The 21,298-nt window shown below is 42.5% G+C and overlaps 1 protein-coding gene across 3 annotated transcripts; it reads right to left on the bottom strand.

The window, feature by feature from the left end:
• Positions 1–341: 341 nt before the first annotated feature.
• Positions 342–20,845, bottom strand: glg1a (golgi glycoprotein 1a). 3 transcript variants are annotated; one of them, XR_011035139.1, is made up of 28 exons: positions 20,357–20,837; positions 15,746–15,775; positions 15,502–15,588; positions 14,242–14,457; positions 13,487–13,690; positions 13,045–13,116; positions 12,736–12,922; positions 12,348–12,562; positions 11,963–12,084; positions 11,705–11,806; positions 11,425–11,578; positions 10,615–10,656; positions 9,574–9,798; positions 9,372–9,434; positions 9,083–9,196; positions 8,662–8,750; positions 7,887–8,004; positions 7,054–7,146; positions 6,480–6,617; positions 6,047–6,170; positions 5,821–5,963; positions 5,498–5,599; positions 4,884–4,991; positions 4,611–4,731; positions 4,273–4,379; positions 3,957–4,120; positions 2,366–2,453; positions 342–687 (listed from the first exon to the last, which is right to left on the bottom strand). XR_011035139.1 is itself a non-coding variant. In XM_068312443.1 (27 exons), exons 1-27 carry the CDS (start codon positions 20,738–20,740, stop codon positions 2,417–2,419), a joined length of 3,561 nt encoding a protein of 1,186 aa, XP_068168544.1. In that variant the 5' UTR covers positions 20,741–20,845; the 3' UTR covers positions 342–2,416. The 3 variants fall into 3 exon arrangements, 2 of the variants coding, with proteins under 2 accessions (XP_068168544.1, XP_068168545.1); XM_068312443.1 differs by having other exon boundaries at positions 342–2,453; positions 20,357–20,845; XM_068312444.1 differs by lacking the exon at positions 10,615–10,656 and having other exon boundaries at positions 342–2,453; positions 20,357–20,832.
• Between the last annotated feature and the right edge of the window lie 453 nt (positions 20,846–21,298).

The raw sequence follows: 21,298 nt of genomic DNA, 5'->3' as shown, positions 1-21,298 counted from the left end.
TTACACAAAATCCAAATTTTGCACAGGCAAGGATCGAATGAGAGGGTGCAAAAAAATAAAAAACAAACATAGAGCATCTCCTGGTGACAGCTCCCAGCGGCTGATTAAATCACATTTGGTGTTCCAGCTGTCGGGACAAAGGAATGTCTGATTGAAAAGGAAGAAAATGAATTACGATGTGAGCAGGAACAACACTTAAGGTTTAGGACGCCATGAAAAGGTATCTCATAAAACATATTGGATAAACATTTGTGAGTTGAATATTTGCGAGTTTTTTTAAAATAGATTTAGTGACAAATAGGAATTGTGTTTTCAATGCTTTAAAAGACAGGACAAAAGAATACAAACCTTGCAGACTTTATTATTATTAACAAACTGTCCAATTTTCATCTGTACATAGCAACAAATAGAAAGAAACCAAAAGAAAGGGTACAGGAACAAGTGAATCAGTTGATCATGGGTTCTGTGAATTCAGGTAAGGAAAAAAAAGTCTTGATCACAACGAAAAAAATGTAAATTCTTTTAGTAATAACTGCTAGAACCAAATGGAGATCACACAGAATCCGCCGACAGTCCGTCTGTGGGCATCACACAGTCGCATCCCCACATGCTTCTCTGTTGGGTGCTTCAGGGGGTTCTGGGATGTTTTGTACAGTGGCAACCATAGGTTGGACATGAGCAGGCACGCTTTAACATCAGATGGGGGAGAAAAAAAAAGGTGAAGGCAGTGCAACGAATCAGGATGAGTCATTTACAAGCAGGACAGCACTCACCAATGCAAGCTTCATAACGTAAAAAGACAGGTTAACTGCACAGATGGTAGTTTACAGCATGTTCCACTCTGTTTTGTACATGTGTACACAAAACTGGCTGGGAGAAGTTTTTTTTTGAAATCACAACTTTTTTTTTTTTTCCAGTCTTCACACTGAGACAAAAAAAATAAAAAACTCAACAGGAACCCTTCGGACTTCAGACCGTGTAGAATTTGGTTCATCCAGGCTTTTGAATAAAGAAGTAAAACGATCCTCTGCTACGTTCCAGAGATCACTGAAGAGTCATTTCCTGTATCCTAGGTCATGTGGCTTTTTTTTTTGAGCGGCCCCGCCTCTTAAAGAGACAGGCAGCAGGTCCTGAGTCTGTTCAGTCCAGTGAGAGAAGCGTTTCACTATTCACTCGTGTGTTGGACCCTTTTTCTTTTCTTTTTCTTTTTTTCACAAACCATACACCATCTGGAGATTTTGACAAACAATACAGCAGGACCAACCTGGTTCGATACACACCACCTGGAAATCTACCTCCGTCTTCGCAAACACATTCACAAACTACAACGAGCACAAGAGTTGACAGATGAAAATGAGCAGCAAAATAAGGCCCAAATATGACAATTTTGACTGCATCGAATGTTGCAGTGTTTTGATATGGACTAGTGAGCGAAAGCGGCCGTCGAAAACCGGCAAAGAGGGGTGATTTAAGAAGGAGGAAGTGAACAGCACGGCAAAAGCACTGGGAGAAAAACTAGAAAGTCCCCACACTGAATTATTTCTCACTGATTTGAAATGAACGTGACCAGTGGATTCTGATTTCTCAGAGATTTGAAATGATGCAGACCAAGAACTATACGACTAATGTCGTATGTGCTGGAAAGCAACTCACTGATTGGACAGATCAGATATCATCACGCCATGTCAGTGCCGCGCAGAGCACTTTACTGAAACTAAAGATTCAATTTAGAATAGCTTTTAATCACCGTCAGTCCAGAGCAGACAGTCAGATGATAAAGTGGATAAATGTTATTACAGTTAATGTTTTTTTCACTCAGTACTTTACCGGGAAGATGCTAAAAATTGATAAAATTCATAAATTGATATTCTTACCGCCTTCCCTTTACAAAAAACAAAACTGATTTTGCATCTTCCGTCAGCGTTTGTATTCTATTGCTAAACTTCAAAAATCCATTCATTATTTAACAAATTGCAGCAAATTCAAATTTAGCCAAAAGAATGACTGCTGGTAGGTCAAATCAGGAAAAAAAAAAGCTTGAGGAAATTTTAAAGATCTTTTTCGCTAATATTTTATAGGTTCAAATTGAAGGATATTGAAAGATATGCTCTGATCGAAATGCATTTAATTGCATTAGACTTGCACATATTAGTCCAGTAGGTATTCACGTCTGCATCGCTGGTCAGGGATGAAAAGCAGCAGATTCCAATTATTAAATGATAAATTTCAATTACTGTAATTTGTCACTGGATGCTTTAATCCGTTGGATCTGGACCACAGCAGGAATCTGAATCTGTCCGACCAGAGGGGCATTCACTAATTCAATCAGCGTCTGGCACAGCTCGATAGCGAGAGGAGGCCGTACCTTTGCTGCACTGTCTTCCTCCCCCATATCCTCCCACCCTTCCTCCATCATCTACCTCCTTCCCCGCTGTGGGAAGGAGTGAAGCTTGCTAGAAAAGGCAACAAGAGAACATTCAAATCAGAAAAAGATGAAACAAAAAACTTTGACCTTTAGTAAACAAATAAATAAGGCTATGACAAAACAATATATATATATTTATAGATATAAAAAAAAAAGGAAGGAAAAATGTGCAATGATTCCAGTATCATCTTTACACAAAATTGTTCACATCTCCATAATAATCTAGAAAAATTTCATTCCTTTTTTTCTAGGTTTTTCCTGCACTCTCAGTTCTTCTGTACCGACTGGCACAGCGCCAGCAGCTGCTCCACCAGTTCATGACTGGGAGGAGAACAAACACTCCTCCACCCGATCCCAGGTCAGACTGGGATCACTCCTGATTCTGTCTCACGGCGCGGCGGGAGCGAGCGGCAGCATCTTCGTGTCGTACGTACAACTCGCTGATAGAACCATGAAATGGCTAAACTGGGAGAAGCAGGGCGGACGTGGTGTGTTTGTGGTGCAGGATGGGTAAAAAAAAAATGAAAAAAAGGACTGCGTTGAAGAACAGCGGTTGTCGTCACATCCGCCATTCAAAAAAAAAAGAAAAACAAACAACAACACAAATGATGCGGTTGTACGTAGAGCTGTGAGCGAGATGGCTGAGTGTGTTGATCCTCTCTCTCTCTCTCTCTCTCTCGCTGGTTGGCACCACCCACCTTGGCAGTCCCATGGCGTTTAAAACTAAAATGCAACTATCGCACATCAGCTCGCACACATTCATCGCCAAACATACCCCCGAAAAAAAATAAAAAAGAAGTCTTTAGCAGGAGGACAAATTAGATCATGGCGGTAGAAAGACAACTTCAATCACGCATACCAACGGTCGCTTGATGTCAAACACACACACACACACGCACGCACTGTAGTCATTAAAATAATGGAGTCATTAATCCGCTCTTTACGTGAGCACCCCCCCCCCTTTCTACACATTTACATTTAAAATAACTCCTTTGACACCTCCTGACCTTGTGACCTGATTTCAGATCCTGACAAACCCCACCATAACCAACTCCCTTTCTTCACCCCCCCCCCCTCGTAGAAAAAGGAAGAAAACAAGGGGAGTAACACTGCTTCTACATCAGGCGAGTGAGGGGTTAAACTGCGAGGGGATTTGATGCTCTGGTTCGAAGCCTAGGAAAAAAAGGTGAGTAAAAAGGCGGGAGTAGGGGGCGTGGCCTCTTGGAGATGAGGCGGTGGGGGGAGGGGCTGCATAAGAGGAACACAGATGACTCATTGATCAAGCCCACTTTCACTGGTAAGATTGCGGGTTATATCACTGCAGCAACGTGAGGTACAAATAAGGGAGAGGGGTGTTTTTGGGGTGGGGCGAGGAGAACTGGAGCGGCAACTCGGGAGAGGCAGGTGGAGTTTTCGTGGGGGTATAGAGCGGTGGAGGATTTCTTTTTTTTTGTCTTGTTTTGTTTTTTTTTTCAGCCGTGGTCATTTCTCCTGTGGGTTTTGTCCTGACCTCCGAACAAGTGAGGTCTACCTGTCCTTCAGCTCCTGAGTGATGCGTTTGGTGAATCTGCCACAGAACAGCCCCATTAGGAAGAGCAGAGCCACGCCTACGCCGATCACCGTCAGGATGTAGTTCTTGGACGGCGACGCCATCACCTGCATGGCGAGGTCTGAGAAGCCGTCGGCGGGAGCCACCTGACGGGAAAGCAGAGAACGTGAAAGTAGAACTTCGGTTCCAAAATAAAAACAGAAACGAACGCTATGAATTATCTCTTCTTATTGTACGATCTTTGTAAAAATCACATTTTACTAACATATTTCATGTCTTTAGAAAGCATGTGCAATACCTTGGCGGCGTAGCTCCACATGTCGATGCGATCCTGAAGTCTCTTCTTGCACTCGGGCTGCAGACGAACACGTTTGTCCTGCAGCGCCTCCATCAGGCACGACATCTCTGAGGGAACAATCACATGACTTCTAGTTGCCCTACTTACAAATCTGTTTTAACAGATACTAAACAAACAAATCTTTCACTTAATCATCTGACATTGATTGATTGATTGATAGTAGAACTGAAGTTCTACTTTCACGTTCTCTGCATTTGAACTTAATCGATTAAATCTAGAATTTCCCTGAATGCGAGTTGTCTGTCACAGCTGAGGTGTGCGTTTGATTCTGGACTCACGGCGCCCTTTGCCAGGAGGGATTGCTGCACACTGGTGTTTAATGTCCAGAGCGCAGGCTGTGTGGAGGACGGGGTCAACAAAGATGTCCGCCTTACTTTCCTTCAACATGTTCAACACTTCCTGGGGGGGGGGGGAGAAAATAGGATAATAAGGGGTGGGGCCATAAAAAAGGATGAGAATGAAGAGGATGAGAGATTGGACAAGGTTTTTATATGTCAAAATTTAAAAAATACATATGGAGAGATTTCCCCCCCCCCAACCAGTTTCCTTACTTTCTTGCATCCTTCCTGTTTAATCTTCAGCAGGTTAACTTTCAGACACTCCTCCACTTGTCCTGTCTGCTCCTGAGCCGCTGCTTCTTCTGGACAAAGCCTGGAAATCTGAGAACACACACATTCATGACATCAAGATCTTCTGTTATCTGACTGAATGAACTCCAAACTACTCAATGTGCAGAACCCCAACAACACCTCTGGTACAGTGAGAATCCTCTGACAACTCTATCAGTTGAAGCAGGTCTCAGAAGGACTTGGTGTACTTTGTCACCCTCTACAGGCCACAAACCACATTGCTATAGATAAACCCTGTTTCTCACACACCCCATTAAATTTAAGGTTTTTTTACTCTCATGAAATTATGCAAGTCATACCGAGTCAACCAAAAAAGAATGTGTACTGATACTCTACAGAATGTTAAATGTCAAAAAAAGGTTTCTAGATGCTAAAAAATACAGTGAAATACAGTAAAAAAGCATTTTGGAAACAGGAAACAGCTGCTAGGGACAAAATCAAACAACAACAGGAGTTATTTTTCTTTAAATCACAGACGGTCAATGACTCGTTGGCGAGAGAAATGTGTGTTTGTACTGAAGTAGAAATGAGCGAACCTCTTGGGTGCAGTGGATCTGCAGCTGAGGGTCCAGTCTGTAGTCCAGAGCCGACTCCTGCAGGATGACCCGGATCTGATCCTCACAGTCAGGAGACAGACGCTGTGACAAACACACGATCATGAACCAGAAGAATCCAAGAGCTTCCCATATTCCGTTTTTAAGGCTTAGTGCACCAACACATGATTAATAACACAAAAAAAGTCATTTTCAGTTGTTCTGGACTTTTGTTGACCAGTAATCGAAAAGTGGGTTTCTTAAATCAAACTGAACAACAATCGAACTGTGCTCAAGGTGTCTAGGTGACCAATACTTCTGCTGACCTGGTCGGCGTATTTGAGTTTGAGGCAGGAGATGACCTGACCCTCCAGCTCGCTGTCAGGCGTCGCCTTGTTCAGGATGGGCTGGCAGAACTTGGGGATGTCGGCTTTACAGGCCTTCCTCAGCACCGGGTTCAGCCGGTAGTCTGCACACACACACGCTCAGATTCAGCACGTGGTGAATGGTCATGTTGTAAGGGTGTGTGTGTGTGTGTATGTTTATGTTTACCTGTGTTCTGGGTGATTTGCCTCTTGGTGATCATCTGCTTACATTTAGGGTCCATCAGCTCACTGTTTTTGTTCTGTTTCAGACACTGAAGGACGTTCTTCCCGTCAGACTCCGTGCAGAACCGCTGGAACACACATTCACATGGAACTGCTGTTATAAACGGGAGAAAACACGTTCGAAATGCCCCATGCTTCAGGCAGATCACTTCACATTCACTTTATTTAACATTAAAAACTACTCCGGCAATGCCAGTACCCTGACTGTGTTATACCGCTGTCCGTCTCCGGCCATGATCATGTGAAGCTGATTTAATTTGCTGTGAAAGGATTTTCCATCCTCTGATGGATTCTCTCAATGTCCATTAAACACTTAACCATAAGACGTCATTGTGCACCATTCCTCGACACACTAGAGATCCTTCACGCTGTCCTACCCTGATCATGTGCTTGCACACTCTCATCAGCTGGTAGTCCAGTTCAGGATCAACCATCTCCACCTCCTGCAGCTTGAAGATGCGCTGATGGCAGCGCTGAGTCAGCTGACGTTTGTTCTCCTTCAGACACTCGATGACCTGCACGGAGAGAGCGACACGGTTTGACCGTCAGGGAAAGCATGTCATGTCAAACTGCAGGGTAGAAGAAGAAGTTTGTGTGTTTTTAAAAGACAACACAAAGATCTGGAAAACAATTCATCTCATTTGTTAAAATGAAAGTGTTTAAATGTCAATCTTTTGTACTGAAGTGAATAATATTTCAATAACCTTCTTCCACCATATTTTATGAAGTTACGATTCATTTCTTGCCCATTTTCAATCAATAATATTAAACTTTCGTGTTGAAATTCTGCTTAAATAACCTTATGTTGTTTCAATTTTTATTCTTCATTGTTTTAATCACTTACTGCCGCTGCACAAATACATGTGCCAATAACACATTTTCCACAGCAGTGTAAAAATAATGATAAATTACACCAAGTGCGTGCTTGTGTGTGTGTCTGTGTAACTTGACCTGTGCATTGCCGAAGGCCACGTTCTGACACAGTCTGATGATGTCCTGCTTGCAGGAGTCGTATAACTCGGGCTCCAGGCGGATGTCCTCTGACTGTAGAGATGTCCAAAAAACAGAAAAATTAAAATTGTACAAAAGAAAAGGAAACAAACACAGAAGTTACACAAACAACCTGTCGTATAGAGAAATGTGCAGATTTGTTTGTGTTGACTTTTTTGTTTCAAAAAACCTTGTGTCCAAATAATCGTAAAACGCTTTCTGTGACAACTTATTTTTCAAGTAAAATGTGTAACATATAACAGTGCCTCAAGCAGTGTAACAGGAAACAATATTCAATAAAATTTATATATATATATATATATATATATATAATAGATATTCTTTTGTCATTCCTTTTTCATTGATTTTTTTCTAGCCAGGACCTTTGTTTTTATATTACCAGTCCTTTTCTATGCCAAACATGATACAAATCAATTTCAATTGGGGCAAAAAAACAAAACCGACTCAAATCAGACCTATACTCCATCCATGACACATCACTGTTAAGTTTTTTGCCTTAAACTACTTCTTTCTTTGGGCCAATCAGTTCCTGTTTGTGCAATAAAGTGTTTCACAATCAAGCCTCTGACCCGGAAAAACAAATCCGCTCTAAAAAGACATATTAGAATAAAATAAAGGAAACTACACATAAACAGACCGCAGCACTTGTTCTTAGAGTCCCATGTTGGACTGCTGTGGGTAGTGGGCCTGCCTCTGGCTCTTTGAACAATGAACTGACTGGATGTCACACTGAAAGGCTGACAGTGACTGCGCTGTGTTGTTACTGAACATACCATCTCCACCTCCTCCACCCGCAGCTGTTTACGGCATTTGACTGACACTCGCTGCTCCTTGGCGTCCTGCAGGGTGTCATTCCTCACTGTGGTGCTGAGGCAGATCACGACATCCACCCTGAATGAGACAGATAAGAGCTCACACATCCAGTCTTCTTCTTGTTCAGTTAGGGAAAAAAAAACAACGTATTGTGAGGTTAATTCAACTTTAGAACCTGCAATTCAAATGCTCAATGTTCACACAACCATAACTCCCATTACTATTGAAGCAAACTGCCAGAACTGGAGTTAAGCAAAAAGTCACTTGAGGGTGGATCCAAACCCTATGCTTTAATAGAATGGGAGACACTGCAGTAAATCACACTTTAATCATTGTCTACTAGAATATATTTTATATTTTAATTAAAATATGCTTAAATTGTTCCAAAATAAATAAGTGAGAATGTTTAAAAAATGCTGGCATCACAACTGCAGTGGTTTTTAAAAATACAACAAACCAGATTATTTCTTCAGTGTGTGAAAGAAAAAAAAACCCTCTGCATAAGTTGAAAAAAATTAAATATCAAATTAGGAAAGATATTTTAATATAAAAAAGGTCAAACCTCACTCGTGGTACGGACTACAAAATATCAGATTTCCAAAGGTCTAATTATTAATTTCAACAAGTAAAAACAAGATGTTTGAGGTGAGATGAAGCTGGAAGCTGTCAGACAGGAACATGTCAGGATGCAGCATTGTTTCTGAACCGCTCGGTTGTTTTTGTGTTAGTTCTCACTTCTTCTTGATGTTGGGACAGAGTTTGAGGACATCCTCCTTGCAAGCGGTCTTGAATTTGTAGGAGAAACGGAAATCTTTGATCTGAATCTGTAGGTAGAGGGACAGAGTAAATTATTAGTAATAAATCTGAGAACGGCTTCACATGCACTGCTGCAAGCTACAGAATATTTTTAAATGTTAAACATAAATGTCTGATATGTGAAGAACAAAAATGTACAATGCACCTGTTTAAGTCTAATATACAGTATGTAAAAAAAAAAAGAATACAGACATCTTTGTATCTGAATCCTACTTCAGATTGCATAATTACAGTAAATGCCCAAAAGGAGGTATGATGAGATTATTCACTTTTACAAGCCTTCATTTTTTTTCTACTTAGTTAAAACGTCACTGAAACATATTTGCATGGTTCTGCTCACCAGCTGGAAGTGCGTCACTCCCACTGCGCACTTCTCATTCATCTCCTTCTGGTGTTTGTTTTGAACCAAACACTCCATCAGATCCCCCGTGTCGATCTGGTTATCAGCTACCTCCTAACAGAGAGAGGGACGTCCGGATTTTAAAGGTCAACATTAAAAAATGCATTTTCAACAGCTCATTATAAAATGAAAAGGCAAGAACGTAAATATTTGGTTAGATCAGTGAAACCTATTGGCCTGACTCATTTAAATTAGGATTCAAAAGAAACGAGAGCCAGCTCAGACTTACGTGGCAGTGGGTCTGGATGACGGGTTCACAGGCTCTCATCAGCAGCGCCTCAATCTGAATATCCTGACAACGTAAAAGGAAGAACAAAAGTATTTATTTGTGATTAATAGGAGGAAACAGCAGGAACACAGCGACCTCTGGCTGATTAGAACAAAGCTTTGCATCACTGTGTTGCAGCTGTGATGGATGTGGATGTGGTTACCTCCGACTCCAGCTCCGTCAGGTTTCCCACCACGTCTCTGCAGTCAGACACCAGATCCTCCAGGTGATCCTGCAGACACTCCAGCTCCTGTCCGGCCTCAGTCTTCTCGCTGCACCATTTACCCAAGTCGGTCATACAGCGTCTCTGGAGTTCAGGGTCCAGCTTCACATCCAGAGCCCTCTGATGGAGAATCCTCTGCACCTCCACTTTACAGTCCCTCGAGAGCTGCAGGATGACGACCCAGTTGGGTTAGAGGACACAGAAGAAACGCTTCCTTCTTCTTAACCTGATCCTACACTCTAGATTGTAAAGTGTACAAATAAGGTCAGCAGATTTGTAATTACGTTTATTTACAGCATTAGAAAGTGATTCAGGATAAAAGCCAAGCAATGAAGACAGTAAAAGAGAAAGAGAGAGAATATCTGGCTCATTTGAGCTTCAGATCCCCAGAGGAGGAGACCAGAGGCATACACAGAATTCCGTTCTCGAAAACAACCAAATTATGTCACTATCATCGAGTACAGAGCCACGTAAAATTAACTCGTGTGAAAAGTTTTTACCTAAGGGCACATTTGGATCGAGTAAACTCAAAGTCATGCTTCTCTTAGCCTCTGCTGTCTGGTACAGGGACGCGAGTTGAAAAGGCCATGAAAGTTATTTGAAACAGGATGTTTCAAATAGTTAGGTGACATATCGCAGCGGAATCTAAATCTATAAACCAAACAAATCATAAATGTTTATCACCAAAGTCAATATTTTAAACAAGCAGCGCTGAAAGCAGATCTGTGAAAAATTTCCAGTTAAATACGGTAATATTCCCAGACATGCTCAAGTCTGTATGTTGCCATAGAAAGTAGAACGGTAAGGTTTTCAATATATTTAGATGGATTGACACCTTAAGGACAGCCAACACATGTAACCCCCTCTGATGTAATCAAGCAAAATTATCGATCCAGTTGATTCATCAATGCAACCATGATTTGCGTGATTCATAATTTGCATGGATTCTCGCCATCCGTTCAAGCAGCAGGACATACTCACAGTCACACGGCGGTTTTCTGCTGCAGACGCCCCACTGGGGAGCTACGAGGACATTCTCCGGTTAATGAGGAAAAAAATAATTTAAAAAATCACAAATGTCCTACCGATTAATCTACTAAAATACATTTTTATCTCCTGTGAGTCCAGACGAAACAGATCGAAACAGGAAGTTTCAGAGCCGGCCTGAATGCTTTTAATGTCAACTCCATATTCAAATCACAGGACACTGAAGCAGTAAAACTTAAAGCCACGGTTCTAAACTACACAGCGCAGCAGAAAGAGTTCAATTTTAATGTCTGATTTATTTTTTTTTCTCCCCCAAACAAAACCCTGATGGAGCTCAGGGTTTATCAAGACGACAGCAGCCTCACCCAGACTATTTCACTGCGCCTGACCTTTCAGCTGTGCAGACAGGCACAAGTCATTAAATACCATCAGATCTGGACCGATCCCACAAGTGCTTTGGGATATTTCAGTAATCAATGACGTCAAGCTGATGTGTGTTATGTGTAAATGTGCACAGCATATCTCTCTGAGATGAACCGACTGCTATTACTCAGGATGTAGAGCTACAGCTGCGATTCCTCAGCCTTCTCTGAAGTTGTGAACATTCAGACGTCTGTGAGTAATTCATACAGATGAAGTGGAATTTAAAGCAGCCACGATCTCCACGGAGACGCACGCTCCTTGTAACCGGTATATATATTATATGTGGATGCGATTTGAGTGAACTGATGTAATAAAGTTCACAGATTTAATAAAATATCTTCCAGGCACTGCATTGTAGAGAGATGAAGTGCACACACTGACCCTCCGTCCCTGCTCCACAGAGCGGTAGGCGTGGCGGTACAGGCAGGAGAAAATGGCGCCGGGCGGCATCATCTCGGTGGTCTCGTTCCAGCCGTGGGTGTGGCACAGCCGGGCGGCGTCGCCTTGGCATTTCTTGTACAAGATGGGATCCAATCTGAGCGACACAAGTAACGACACACTGCTCAGTAACTTTACCTTTCATCATCTGGTGGAAGTCGGTCATCAATCAGTACAAAGCGTTTAAAGCAGATCTTGTTTACAACCCAGGAGCAGGACTTACTTCCAGTCTCTGGCAATAAAGTACTGCAGCTCCAGCAGTCTGTGTTCACAGTCATCGACCATCTTCTCAGTGTACAGGTGTTCCATCAGACAAGACAAGATCCTGTATAACCACAAACACCAACACGATCAAGTATTTAAAAAAGGTTCGTCTTTATCTAGATCTTTCATGACCAAATTTATTAAAAGCGTCTTTAAATCACGTCTTTTTTTTAATCCCCCACTGATTTCGCTGTAGGCGTGACGCGGGAGCACTCACATGGGGTCTCCGGTGCGGATGTGCTTGCAGGCAGTCTGGATGACTGACTCGCAGGCTTCGTTGAGCGCCCGGTCGATCCGGTAATCGGCTCCGGGGTCGGCTTCCTGGATCAGCGTCTGGAGCTGAGGATGGAAGGCACAACATTTATATAAAATCACAAAAAGGGGCATCGTGGTGGCGTAGTGGGTAGTCGCTGTCGCCTCGCAGCGAGACGTTCTGGGCTCCAGTCCTGTGCAAAGTTTTTGTTCGCTTCACGTACGGAATATGAATGAATGAACAAAAATATAAAAAGTAATGAAGGAAGATGTCTTTCATCCCTTCTGGAAATGACTTCAAATGGTATCAGTGATAAGACGGAGACAATCATCAATCGCTGTTGACTCACCGCCCTCTGACAGTTGGGGTCGATGGCTCCCATGTCACCCCGGCCGACCCTCATCAGACAGTGCAGAGTTCTTCCTTTGCGGTGCAGACCGGAGCAGTGACCCTCGATCTCGCTCCGACAATGCAGCACAATCTCCGGACTCAGAGAGAAGTCCTCCATCAGCATCCGTCTGTAGTCCATCATCTCGCCCTGACACTCGCCACTGACGACACGTCCTGAAGTTCACACGCACGCAAACATACTGTGGTGAAACACTCGACACGTGAAGTTGTAAAACACAGCTTACCGCGGATTGGGGAACGGACGGGAGCTGGTAGTCGATTAAACGGTCAGACAGTTCACAAATATCTGGCTCTGCCTGGGGACATATAGATTAGTGGCTAACTACCTCTATGCACCGCAGACTCCAGACAGAGCAGCAGGTAGGACAGTCGAGCTTCCCGGGCTCGGGGCATGTTGGAGTCGGCGCTGCAGCGGTATTTCCTCAGATCAGACTTGCAGGCTCGGGCCAGTGAGTAGCTAACCTTGTAGTCCTGAGCAATGAGCTTCTGTCTGGTGGTCAAAGCCTCGCGGCACTGTGGACACAGACAGTCACATGACGTGGAAGTCCACAGAGCTTTTGTGTGTGACGGGATCAATTTTCATTGAGGATGCTCAAAGTCACAAAAATAAATCCTTATTAGATGTGATCACTCACCCTCTCAGACATCGCCTCCTCAAACTTGTGATTGAAGAGACATTTGTAAACTCGCCCCTCCCCAGCCAGAGTCTGAAAATACACAAATACAAAAGAAACTTTTTTTTTTCCCATGTGAAATCATGAGTGGAAGTGATCTGGAAAAGCCGGTGGTAAAAACAGAATTCTGCCCTTGAAAAAAACATCCAAAAGCTTCAATTCCAGCAATATAGACGGCGGTCAAGAAGAAACTGAAGGTCCTGAAGGCCCAACACACAAGGTTAAATGTTCTGGGTCATTAACATGTTAATAATCAGGAGTTACTCCTGTGTTTTGCAACCCTGTTAAATTACTGAATTTAAAACTGAACTGCAGAGACGATATAAACATCAACAAAGGGTTAACTGATAAAACTTCAGACATCTTTTTAAGTCTTTAAGCACGAGTTTAACTAAATCCTCACGCTTTCGCAGAAGCGCTCCCGGTCATCACGACAGGAAAAGTAGAGGTAGCGGTCCAGGTGGAAGTCGTCTGAAGAGAGCTCGGCGACTCTCATGATGGACTTCTTACAGTCCTCCTTAATGGAATGCGCCCCCGGCTGCTCCTCGGCCTCTCGCACCAAACCCTTCTCCAGACAGGCGATCACCTCCCCCTGAGAGTGGATGTCCTGCACAGACAACACAGAGCAACAGTCAGTGTCATTTTTAATCGGGTCAGTAAGAATAAAGGCTCATTAACCATGGACCAATAATAAAGAAAAAAGCTCCTGATCTAAAAGGTATGATTGTGCAGATTATGCGATTCAAGATGGTCGGTTATCTCTGGAGAGCTCTGAAAACTGAAATGTGTCGCCGTGACAAATTCCTGATAATGAATGAAACCGACTCCGTTCCTACTGACAATAGTTTTCTCCAAGTTATAATTGTTTGGACGTGCCGTCCCTTTATAGCTGTGTGTCTAACCGGCTCTTGAGAATCCACTCGGCAGCAGAAAACGCGTCCAGAGAAGATCGATTCGCTCTGCGCGCTGACGAGCGTCTGTAAAACATCTTCCCCTCTTTCCGGCTGAGTCACAGTCTGAGCACTGTTGGTGGGTTTTTACACTAGCAGTGATGAAAATCAAACCTGAATAGCAGCTAGATATGATGAAAGCAAAAAGGAGTCACCGGGGTTGAAAGATCTACCCTTTAAATGTCAAGTATTGGTTTCCGTGGCTCACCTTCTCTCCGGTGCTGATGCTGCCGCAGCGCAGAGCGTTGATGTCGTCTAGACACTTGTCCATGAAGCCACAGATGAGGCGGTAGTCGCTAAAGATGATGCTGGTCATCTTGGTGATGTATTGTTTGCACTGATAATCGGAGATGTTGCCACGATGGTCCACCAGGCAAGACAGCAGGTAGCCTTTTCCCAGCTCCTCTGCTGCGCATTCTTTAGTCTAGAAGAGGACGTTGTGAGGACACACGTGAATTAAACTGCTTGGAATTCCTTAGTTGTTGAAATGTGTGATAAAAACCTGACACCGGAGTTATTATTGGATTGCCGAGGACGATTCAGAGACACTAAAGGATTCGTCACCCTCTTGGATATGAAGGGACTCCAAAAAGTTTATATCAAAAATGAAATCAACCAAAATGAGGAGCAGGCGGCTAAACTAGCAGGAACACATTAACGCAAAGGGTGGCGGAACCTTGTGTTGTGTTGAACCCGTGCTACTCTGACCCACAACAGAGAACAGAACACTCATCTGTAACAAGCTGGTTCATCTCATGATGTGTAGTTTGTTACAAGCTACAATACTTTAACACAAAGCCTCTTTTCATGTCAGAGTTAATGCCTCACCATTAAAAATCTTCCTTTCTCTACCAAACAAAAAGCCCATTTCAAATTGGAAGCAGCCAGTGGTAAAAAAAATAAAAATAAAAATTCATAACAAAGTTTTATTGTGAAACACCGATCGACTCCCTCGCAGACTTCATGTGCAGCTTCTGCCATCTTTCCTGCATTAAGCTCTTCAAGCAAAAGGCCGTAACAGATGAAATCCAGCAGAACTGCAATGTTTATGTACTTTATGATGTCACAAATTTATAACAGTGTTTATTTTACACGTTTTACAGGGCTGGCAGGAGGCCTAACGTTTAACAGACTGTAACGGTCACAGCTCAGCTTTGGGGAAGTGAAAGTGAAAGATGAAGATGATGAGAGAGGAAGAGCTGGTACTGGTCACCATAGCATCAACAGTATATCATGGTGTTTGCCCTTTGCTGCAGCTTCTTCCAGTAAAGGTGACATATGGTAGCGTGCAATAAATTCATCATCCTCTCTGTGTGATAACTTGAAGTGCTTTAGAGGGAAATAAATCACCAGATATTTGTTGAGCGCTCAGCCCCTCCCACCAGGTCCCATGAGATTAAAATAAAACAAAGGGTGAACTAAAACAGTCTGGCGGTAGGGCTCTCTGTGTTTGGGTTTACTGACTGACCTCGGCGATGGTACTTTTGCAGACTTCAACAGCTATGGATTCAAACTTTGGGTCCGTCGTCAGGTTCAGCTTGTATGTCCACAGCAGCTACGGAAAAGAAGATGGGAGAAAACATCTAGATAAACAACTAATAAAAAGGAAATAAAACAACAAACTGACAGATGTTGCAATTCAGCAAAAAAAAAAAAAGTTGATTTGTAATATTTGAGCCTCTACAGTAAAAAAAAAAAAAGTTCACACTTACATGGTTACACTCAGTGGCAATTTCTGTGTCCTGAAAGTGAAGGAGAGGAGAGGTTTGATTGTAAACAAGAATTTTTTTTGTCAGGTTTCAGAGCATCTCTGCTGGGACTTGTGTATCCATAGCAATGTGAGAAATCACAGTTAAAACACAAGAGATACCGTTTTGGTCCACTAGGTTTCAGCTCCACAGGTTGCATCAACTACCCCCCCACCCCCCACCCCATCTCTGGACAGCTTCTGTGGTCACCCAGTTATTTTCCTTCTGTGCTGCAATGACTTGAGGTAACCTTTCCTGATTTAACCAGCAGCCTCCCTCCACTTTAACCAGAGGAAAGCAAAGACCAGCCGCCATGGAGCGATTGTGTGTTTGTTAAAGCACTACAGCTAGCTGACAAGTCTCTAACTGTTTACCACATCGCAAACACACTGCAAGCCAGATATAGGCTGTTTGTGCACGCACACACACACACACACACACACACACACACACTTTCTATTTACAGTCCAGCATCACAAAGCTTTTCACACTACCCTCTTTAAAAAAGAAAAACAAGCATTGCATAACAGCACCGAAACAAACTCCTTTTCCTGTGACCAGTTTGTTCAGCTTTGTTCCTCCAAAATGAAAAAGGATCCAGGTGACCTCGAGCACCACTAAAATCTAATATATTGCACCTTGGATGTTTTAAATATCACAACTATTTAAAACTTTTACAAACTCTTGTCTCATACGGTTAAACAGAATTATATGCTTTGACAGGCACAAATCATTTTCATTTATATGTATGTTTTTTTTGTCTTCTCAATTTTTCTTCCTCTAGCTTGAATAGTTTTCCTAATTACACCTGAAAACAGCATCAGAGTGTGGCAAAACATACCACCTTAACACTGATGAGGGTGGGGGGTGGGTAGGGGTAAAAGTGGATGGAGTTGGACGGGCTGATCAAACAGAAAAGACATACCTTTTATTCTGGACCTCCCTATTAAAAATCGCACATCTGCATATTCTATGTCGGTCTCAGGGAGACCGAACAGCCACTAATTTAAAAACTATTATGCTGCGAAGCACAAACTGAGTCGTGCAGGTCACTACCCAGTCTAATACAACAGCAGGGAATAAGAAATCCAGTTTGACACACCCGTTCAAATATTTGAGGCACATGGAAAACATTCAACTCCTCACTGAAGGTTAAGAAAAAATTTTAAAAAATGACAAAGCCTTGATCCAATTTAACAGTTGCTTTAAACTTAATCGACTCTCCTTATTTTGTCTTAATAAAACCAGCAGGAGGTTACAACTTGAAGCTGGAGACAAAAGGAGAGAAAATGACTCGTGAACTGACGAGAAAAAAAAACAAAAAACAGAAACCGGGGGGAAACCAGTCATTTCAAATAGCTTGGATAAAGAAAAAAAAACTGAGCCTGAAGATCAGTGTTTGGATTCATTCCTCACTGATGAGCTTTACTTCCTAAAGCTGACGACAGTCATCAGCCAAGTGAAATCAAATCTACTGCGAATAAACTGATAAAAATCATTTGGACAATCTAATTTCCATCAGCTTCCGACATGTGGTCTTGTAGTGGACTCAAAAAATAAGCCAGCATTTTTTTCTCAACAATATGAGTATGCATCAAATTTGCAGGATTCGAAACAGTATGTAGTCATGAAAACAAAAAGAAAACTTAATGACCTATAGCAAACAATAGTTCCTACCGTTCCTGACACGGGTTAGGCGTGTTAAAAACCTCAAACTAAGAATAAACACATACCAGCACACCCACACACAGTCAGTAGGCCAGAACGTTACAGGTGAGAGGAGAGGTGATTAGATTTTAAGACACGCCTAAATAAAACTGAGTCCAGGAAACATTTTGAAGCCATGGAGGAGCTAACAATGTTGTGTGCATGATCGGTTGTGCTTTTCGAAATAGACAAATGTATGTGGAGAAAATACATGTACAGTAATCTTTTGACACACTTTCAGACGGTGACAAGCTAGCATGGAGTCCTGGACGGTGAATTGGAGTTGATCAACCAACATCAGTGCCAAGAACCTGTATCCAATGCATCAGAGATTAAACTGCATGCTGTACATTTAGCTGTGATATTTACACACACAAAAAATAATAATCACAGAACACATTGCCAATTATTTGGATTATACTAGGCAAATAAAATTTGTTTGCAATATGTAAATCTCAGAAGCCAATAAGCACTTTTGTCCGTCAGGCAAAACACAAGGATTATCAAGTGCTTGGCCAAAGCGGTCAAACTGCTTGATTTGGAGCTTCCATTGCTTTGTGTTGCTTAACTGAAACAGTTTAAATGTCACCAAGTCTATTTTGCATAATTGTCAGTCATCAAACTGCACACAAATTAGGTAAAACTGGGAGGATTACAGAGAGAGAGACAGAAAGAGACAAATACAAAGGCTTCGGAAAAGGAGCGCACACTTAAATCCTCGGAGACTCCTTCCTCTGGACTTTGCACCACGTACACAAAACCACAGCCACCGGCAGGACTGACAGTGGGTAGGCTGGAGACACACAAAAATGCTACAAGTCTAAATGCAGCTTCTAATCTCACCCTCAAACCATACAACAGCAGCAGCAGCAGCGTGCCAGCTGAGCAGCTCGGGGCTTCACACAGAAGGTGGACGAGCTGCACATTAGCTTCCCAGATGCAGCCCTCATGCTGAGCAATGAGAGGCAAGACTTCAGATGAATGTGTGTGTGTGTGTGTTCACTCGGCCTCAAGCTTCAGCCATGTCATTCTGCGACAGCTGAAACCTATTACAAAGAATACATCAAGATAGAACTGGACCATCTACTGGGATGACTAACATACACCGCATTACAATATCAGTACGTACAGTATGAAAGATCACTGCGACACTGCAAGTTATGAACTTTTTCTGAGATGTAATGGTATGAAATTTCATGGTCATCATACCGTGAATATCTGCTGTTAAAAAAAAGAAGCTGAAGGGAGAATCTGTATCACCCCCCGACCAAAATTTGGTGTGATTCATGCGTGTTCTGCATCCAAATAAGGCTTGATTTAACTGCTGCTGTGTTTAACTGGATGATACAGCATTTTGAGAGTTTTCAGATTCCACACTGTGGTGCACTTTTGAAAACAAGACTGGACAAGGAGGTGGGACACAACAACGGAGGATTTCGGCTTCACAGTTGAAATGTTGGCAGTGGTATACCTCATGTGACGACTATATTCATCACAGACAGCTAGAAATTAATCTTGCTCATATCAATTAGAGTCCCAAAATTGTCCCGACTCTAACTATTGACTCTAGTCCATACTGCTTTAAAGAAAGAAAATGAATTCACTGACGGACGCACAGGATGAAAAGAAAAATGTTCAGCTTTAAACAATAAGTGACTTTACAAAAAAATCTGTGAAACTAAACAATTTTTTTTAAAATCTTGCATGCAGAGCAAAAAAAAGAGATCATCATCCATTGCTCGTGATCCAGATAAGAGTTTGGAATCATCACAATTTATGAAGTTAAATAATGCCACAAACACACATTTTGTTCTCTAGGAAGAGAGTTTTGTCCTTATTTTCTAGTGATGTGTTGCCCCCACACGTCAGGACAACAATCCCTATCACACACACACATACACACACACACCTGATCGAGCTGCTGCCCCCGGCCGAAGGGGGAGGCCGCTCTCAACGGTCCCCGAGGGGGAGAAAAAAAGAAAAAAAAAAGAGTCTCCACACAAAACATATTTGAACTGTTTCGGTTTTCACATATTAGTAAAAGAAATAAAACTGACAAAAAAAACCAGTTTAATATGGTTGTGACATAAATCGGATGTCAGGAGGGTAGATTCCACAGTATCGTGAAACGCTGCACCGACGGAGGACAAACTAGCGGAAGACTTGGTGGTGATTATTTGGCTAACACCTAGTCGAGGCTATAGTTGACAACAGCATTTTAAAAATAATGAGATGTCTTAAGGCGAGCCAACCAGTTGGTACGGTTAATAAGAAAGACAAACATTTTGCTGATTATTCATACAAAAGTTCATTTTGCCGCAGGCTTTAATCAGAACCCGCAACTGCGATTTGTGCTAATCTGCTAGTTTAACGTCGGATTTACATTTGAATACAAGCAGCTAGCTTCTAACAACCATACAGCGTTAAAAGTTTGGAAATTAAGGCCACGGATACCAACACTTTCATTAATGTGGTCCGATTGCTTTAACTAACAAAAACATTATTCTTTTTTGGTATATTTACAATAGACGCTAGAACAGATCAACTGGAGGCGACATGGTTTCCAAAACTTGCTAGCACTGAAACGGTACGCATCTTTTATGGCATTGGGGGCTTGACCCAATAAATAAAAACATTTGTATTTCTGTATACATGTTAAAATCTTCTAATACAACGAATGTCATACAGATCACTCCATCAGAGGTGATAAATCGGTCGGGTTTTTGACCGGCTTTCACCGTGACGTTTTCTCGATAAGAGGGTCGCAGCTAGCTTAATCACGGCAGCTAGCGCTACCGTTAGCTCGGTCGTTCAGCAGGCACACCCTCCTCCTTCCAATACGACCACAACACTGTCACGCTAATTTACCTCTTTCTTATCCTGAAGACACCCCAGCACCTCCAGGTTGCTGTTCCAGTAATGTTTGGGACAAAGCCGGGTCAAGTCGTCTCTGCACGCCGCCTCCTCAGACAACTTCCACTCGGGAGTGCGCTTACGAGACAGCGAGGCCGCTGCGCCTTGGTTCTTCTCTGCGGCTCCTTGGTTCACCAGATCTGGCCGCAGACCTCCAGCTAGTTTCTGTGGGTTATCAGCTTGAGGTGCTATTTTTGCAATAATGTTGTTTTCACCTTGAATTGGATGTAAAGACGACAAGATGCACATCAAAAGCAGGAGCAGAGGAACACGTATACAGTCCGCCATCTTCACAGAGCCAGTCAGCCTGCTGCTGCATTCAGGCGCTGTCGGAAACATGGGATCAAGGAATAAAGTTGCAGGCGGGTTTTTTTTCTTTCACAGTTCATGAATATTTAATGAGCATGTGGGAAATGAGTCACCCAATAACGCCTACCGTGAACGCGTCTTCTACAGATATATTATTATTTCAACTGGAGACGATTGCATTTAAATTGTTGGTTATTTCCCTCTCTAGTGACGTAAATTTAAAAAAAAAAACAGTCTGAGAGAGCGCACATCGCTGCATCGGCACTTTAGGTTGGGTATTTTGGGGTGGATGCCAGGTGAAGTGCACCTGCTGGAATACAGTATGTCAATGTTGATTTAGGATGTATGGAATGAATGAATGAATGAATGAATGAATGAAAGCGTAGGTGACATCATGGGAATATGACTGAAAGGATTTGTTTGAGACATTTTATTCAAAACGACACGTGATCCCGATGGTCTAAACAGAAGAGAATAGTAAGATTACCCTCTGGTGTTAATGAATGTTTGTAGAGGAGTTTATGGTTAATTCTTTCTGAGGTTGTTGAGATATTTCAGTCCAGATGTCAAGCGGTAGACCAACAGACG

Source organism: Antennarius striatus, chromosome 4 (genome assembly GCF_040054535.1).
Source record: "Antennarius striatus isolate MH-2024 chromosome 4, ASM4005453v1, whole genome shotgun sequence".
In the NCBI taxonomy this organism is placed as follows: Eukaryota; Metazoa; Chordata; class Actinopteri; order Lophiiformes; family Antennariidae; genus Antennarius; species Antennarius striatus.
The sequence above is the reverse complement of the archived record's forward strand: the minus strand, read 5'-3'. Positions and strand labels throughout refer to the sequence as shown.

Excerpts from the sequence above, each read along its gene's own strand:
- glg1a (XM_068312443.1), bottom strand. The coding sequence starts at position 20,740 with ATGTTTCCGACAGCGCCTGAATGCAGCAGCAGGCTGACTGGCTCTGTG. Across the intron at positions 5,964-6,046 it reads GCAAATCACCCAGAACACAG|ACTACCGGCTGAACCCGGTG; the intron begins GTAAACATAAAC and ends GTGTGTGTGCAG. Across the intron at positions 5,600-5,820 it reads AACTCAAATACGCCGACCAG|CGTCTGTCTCCTGACTGTGA; the intron begins GTCAGCAGAAGT and ends TGTTTGTCACAG.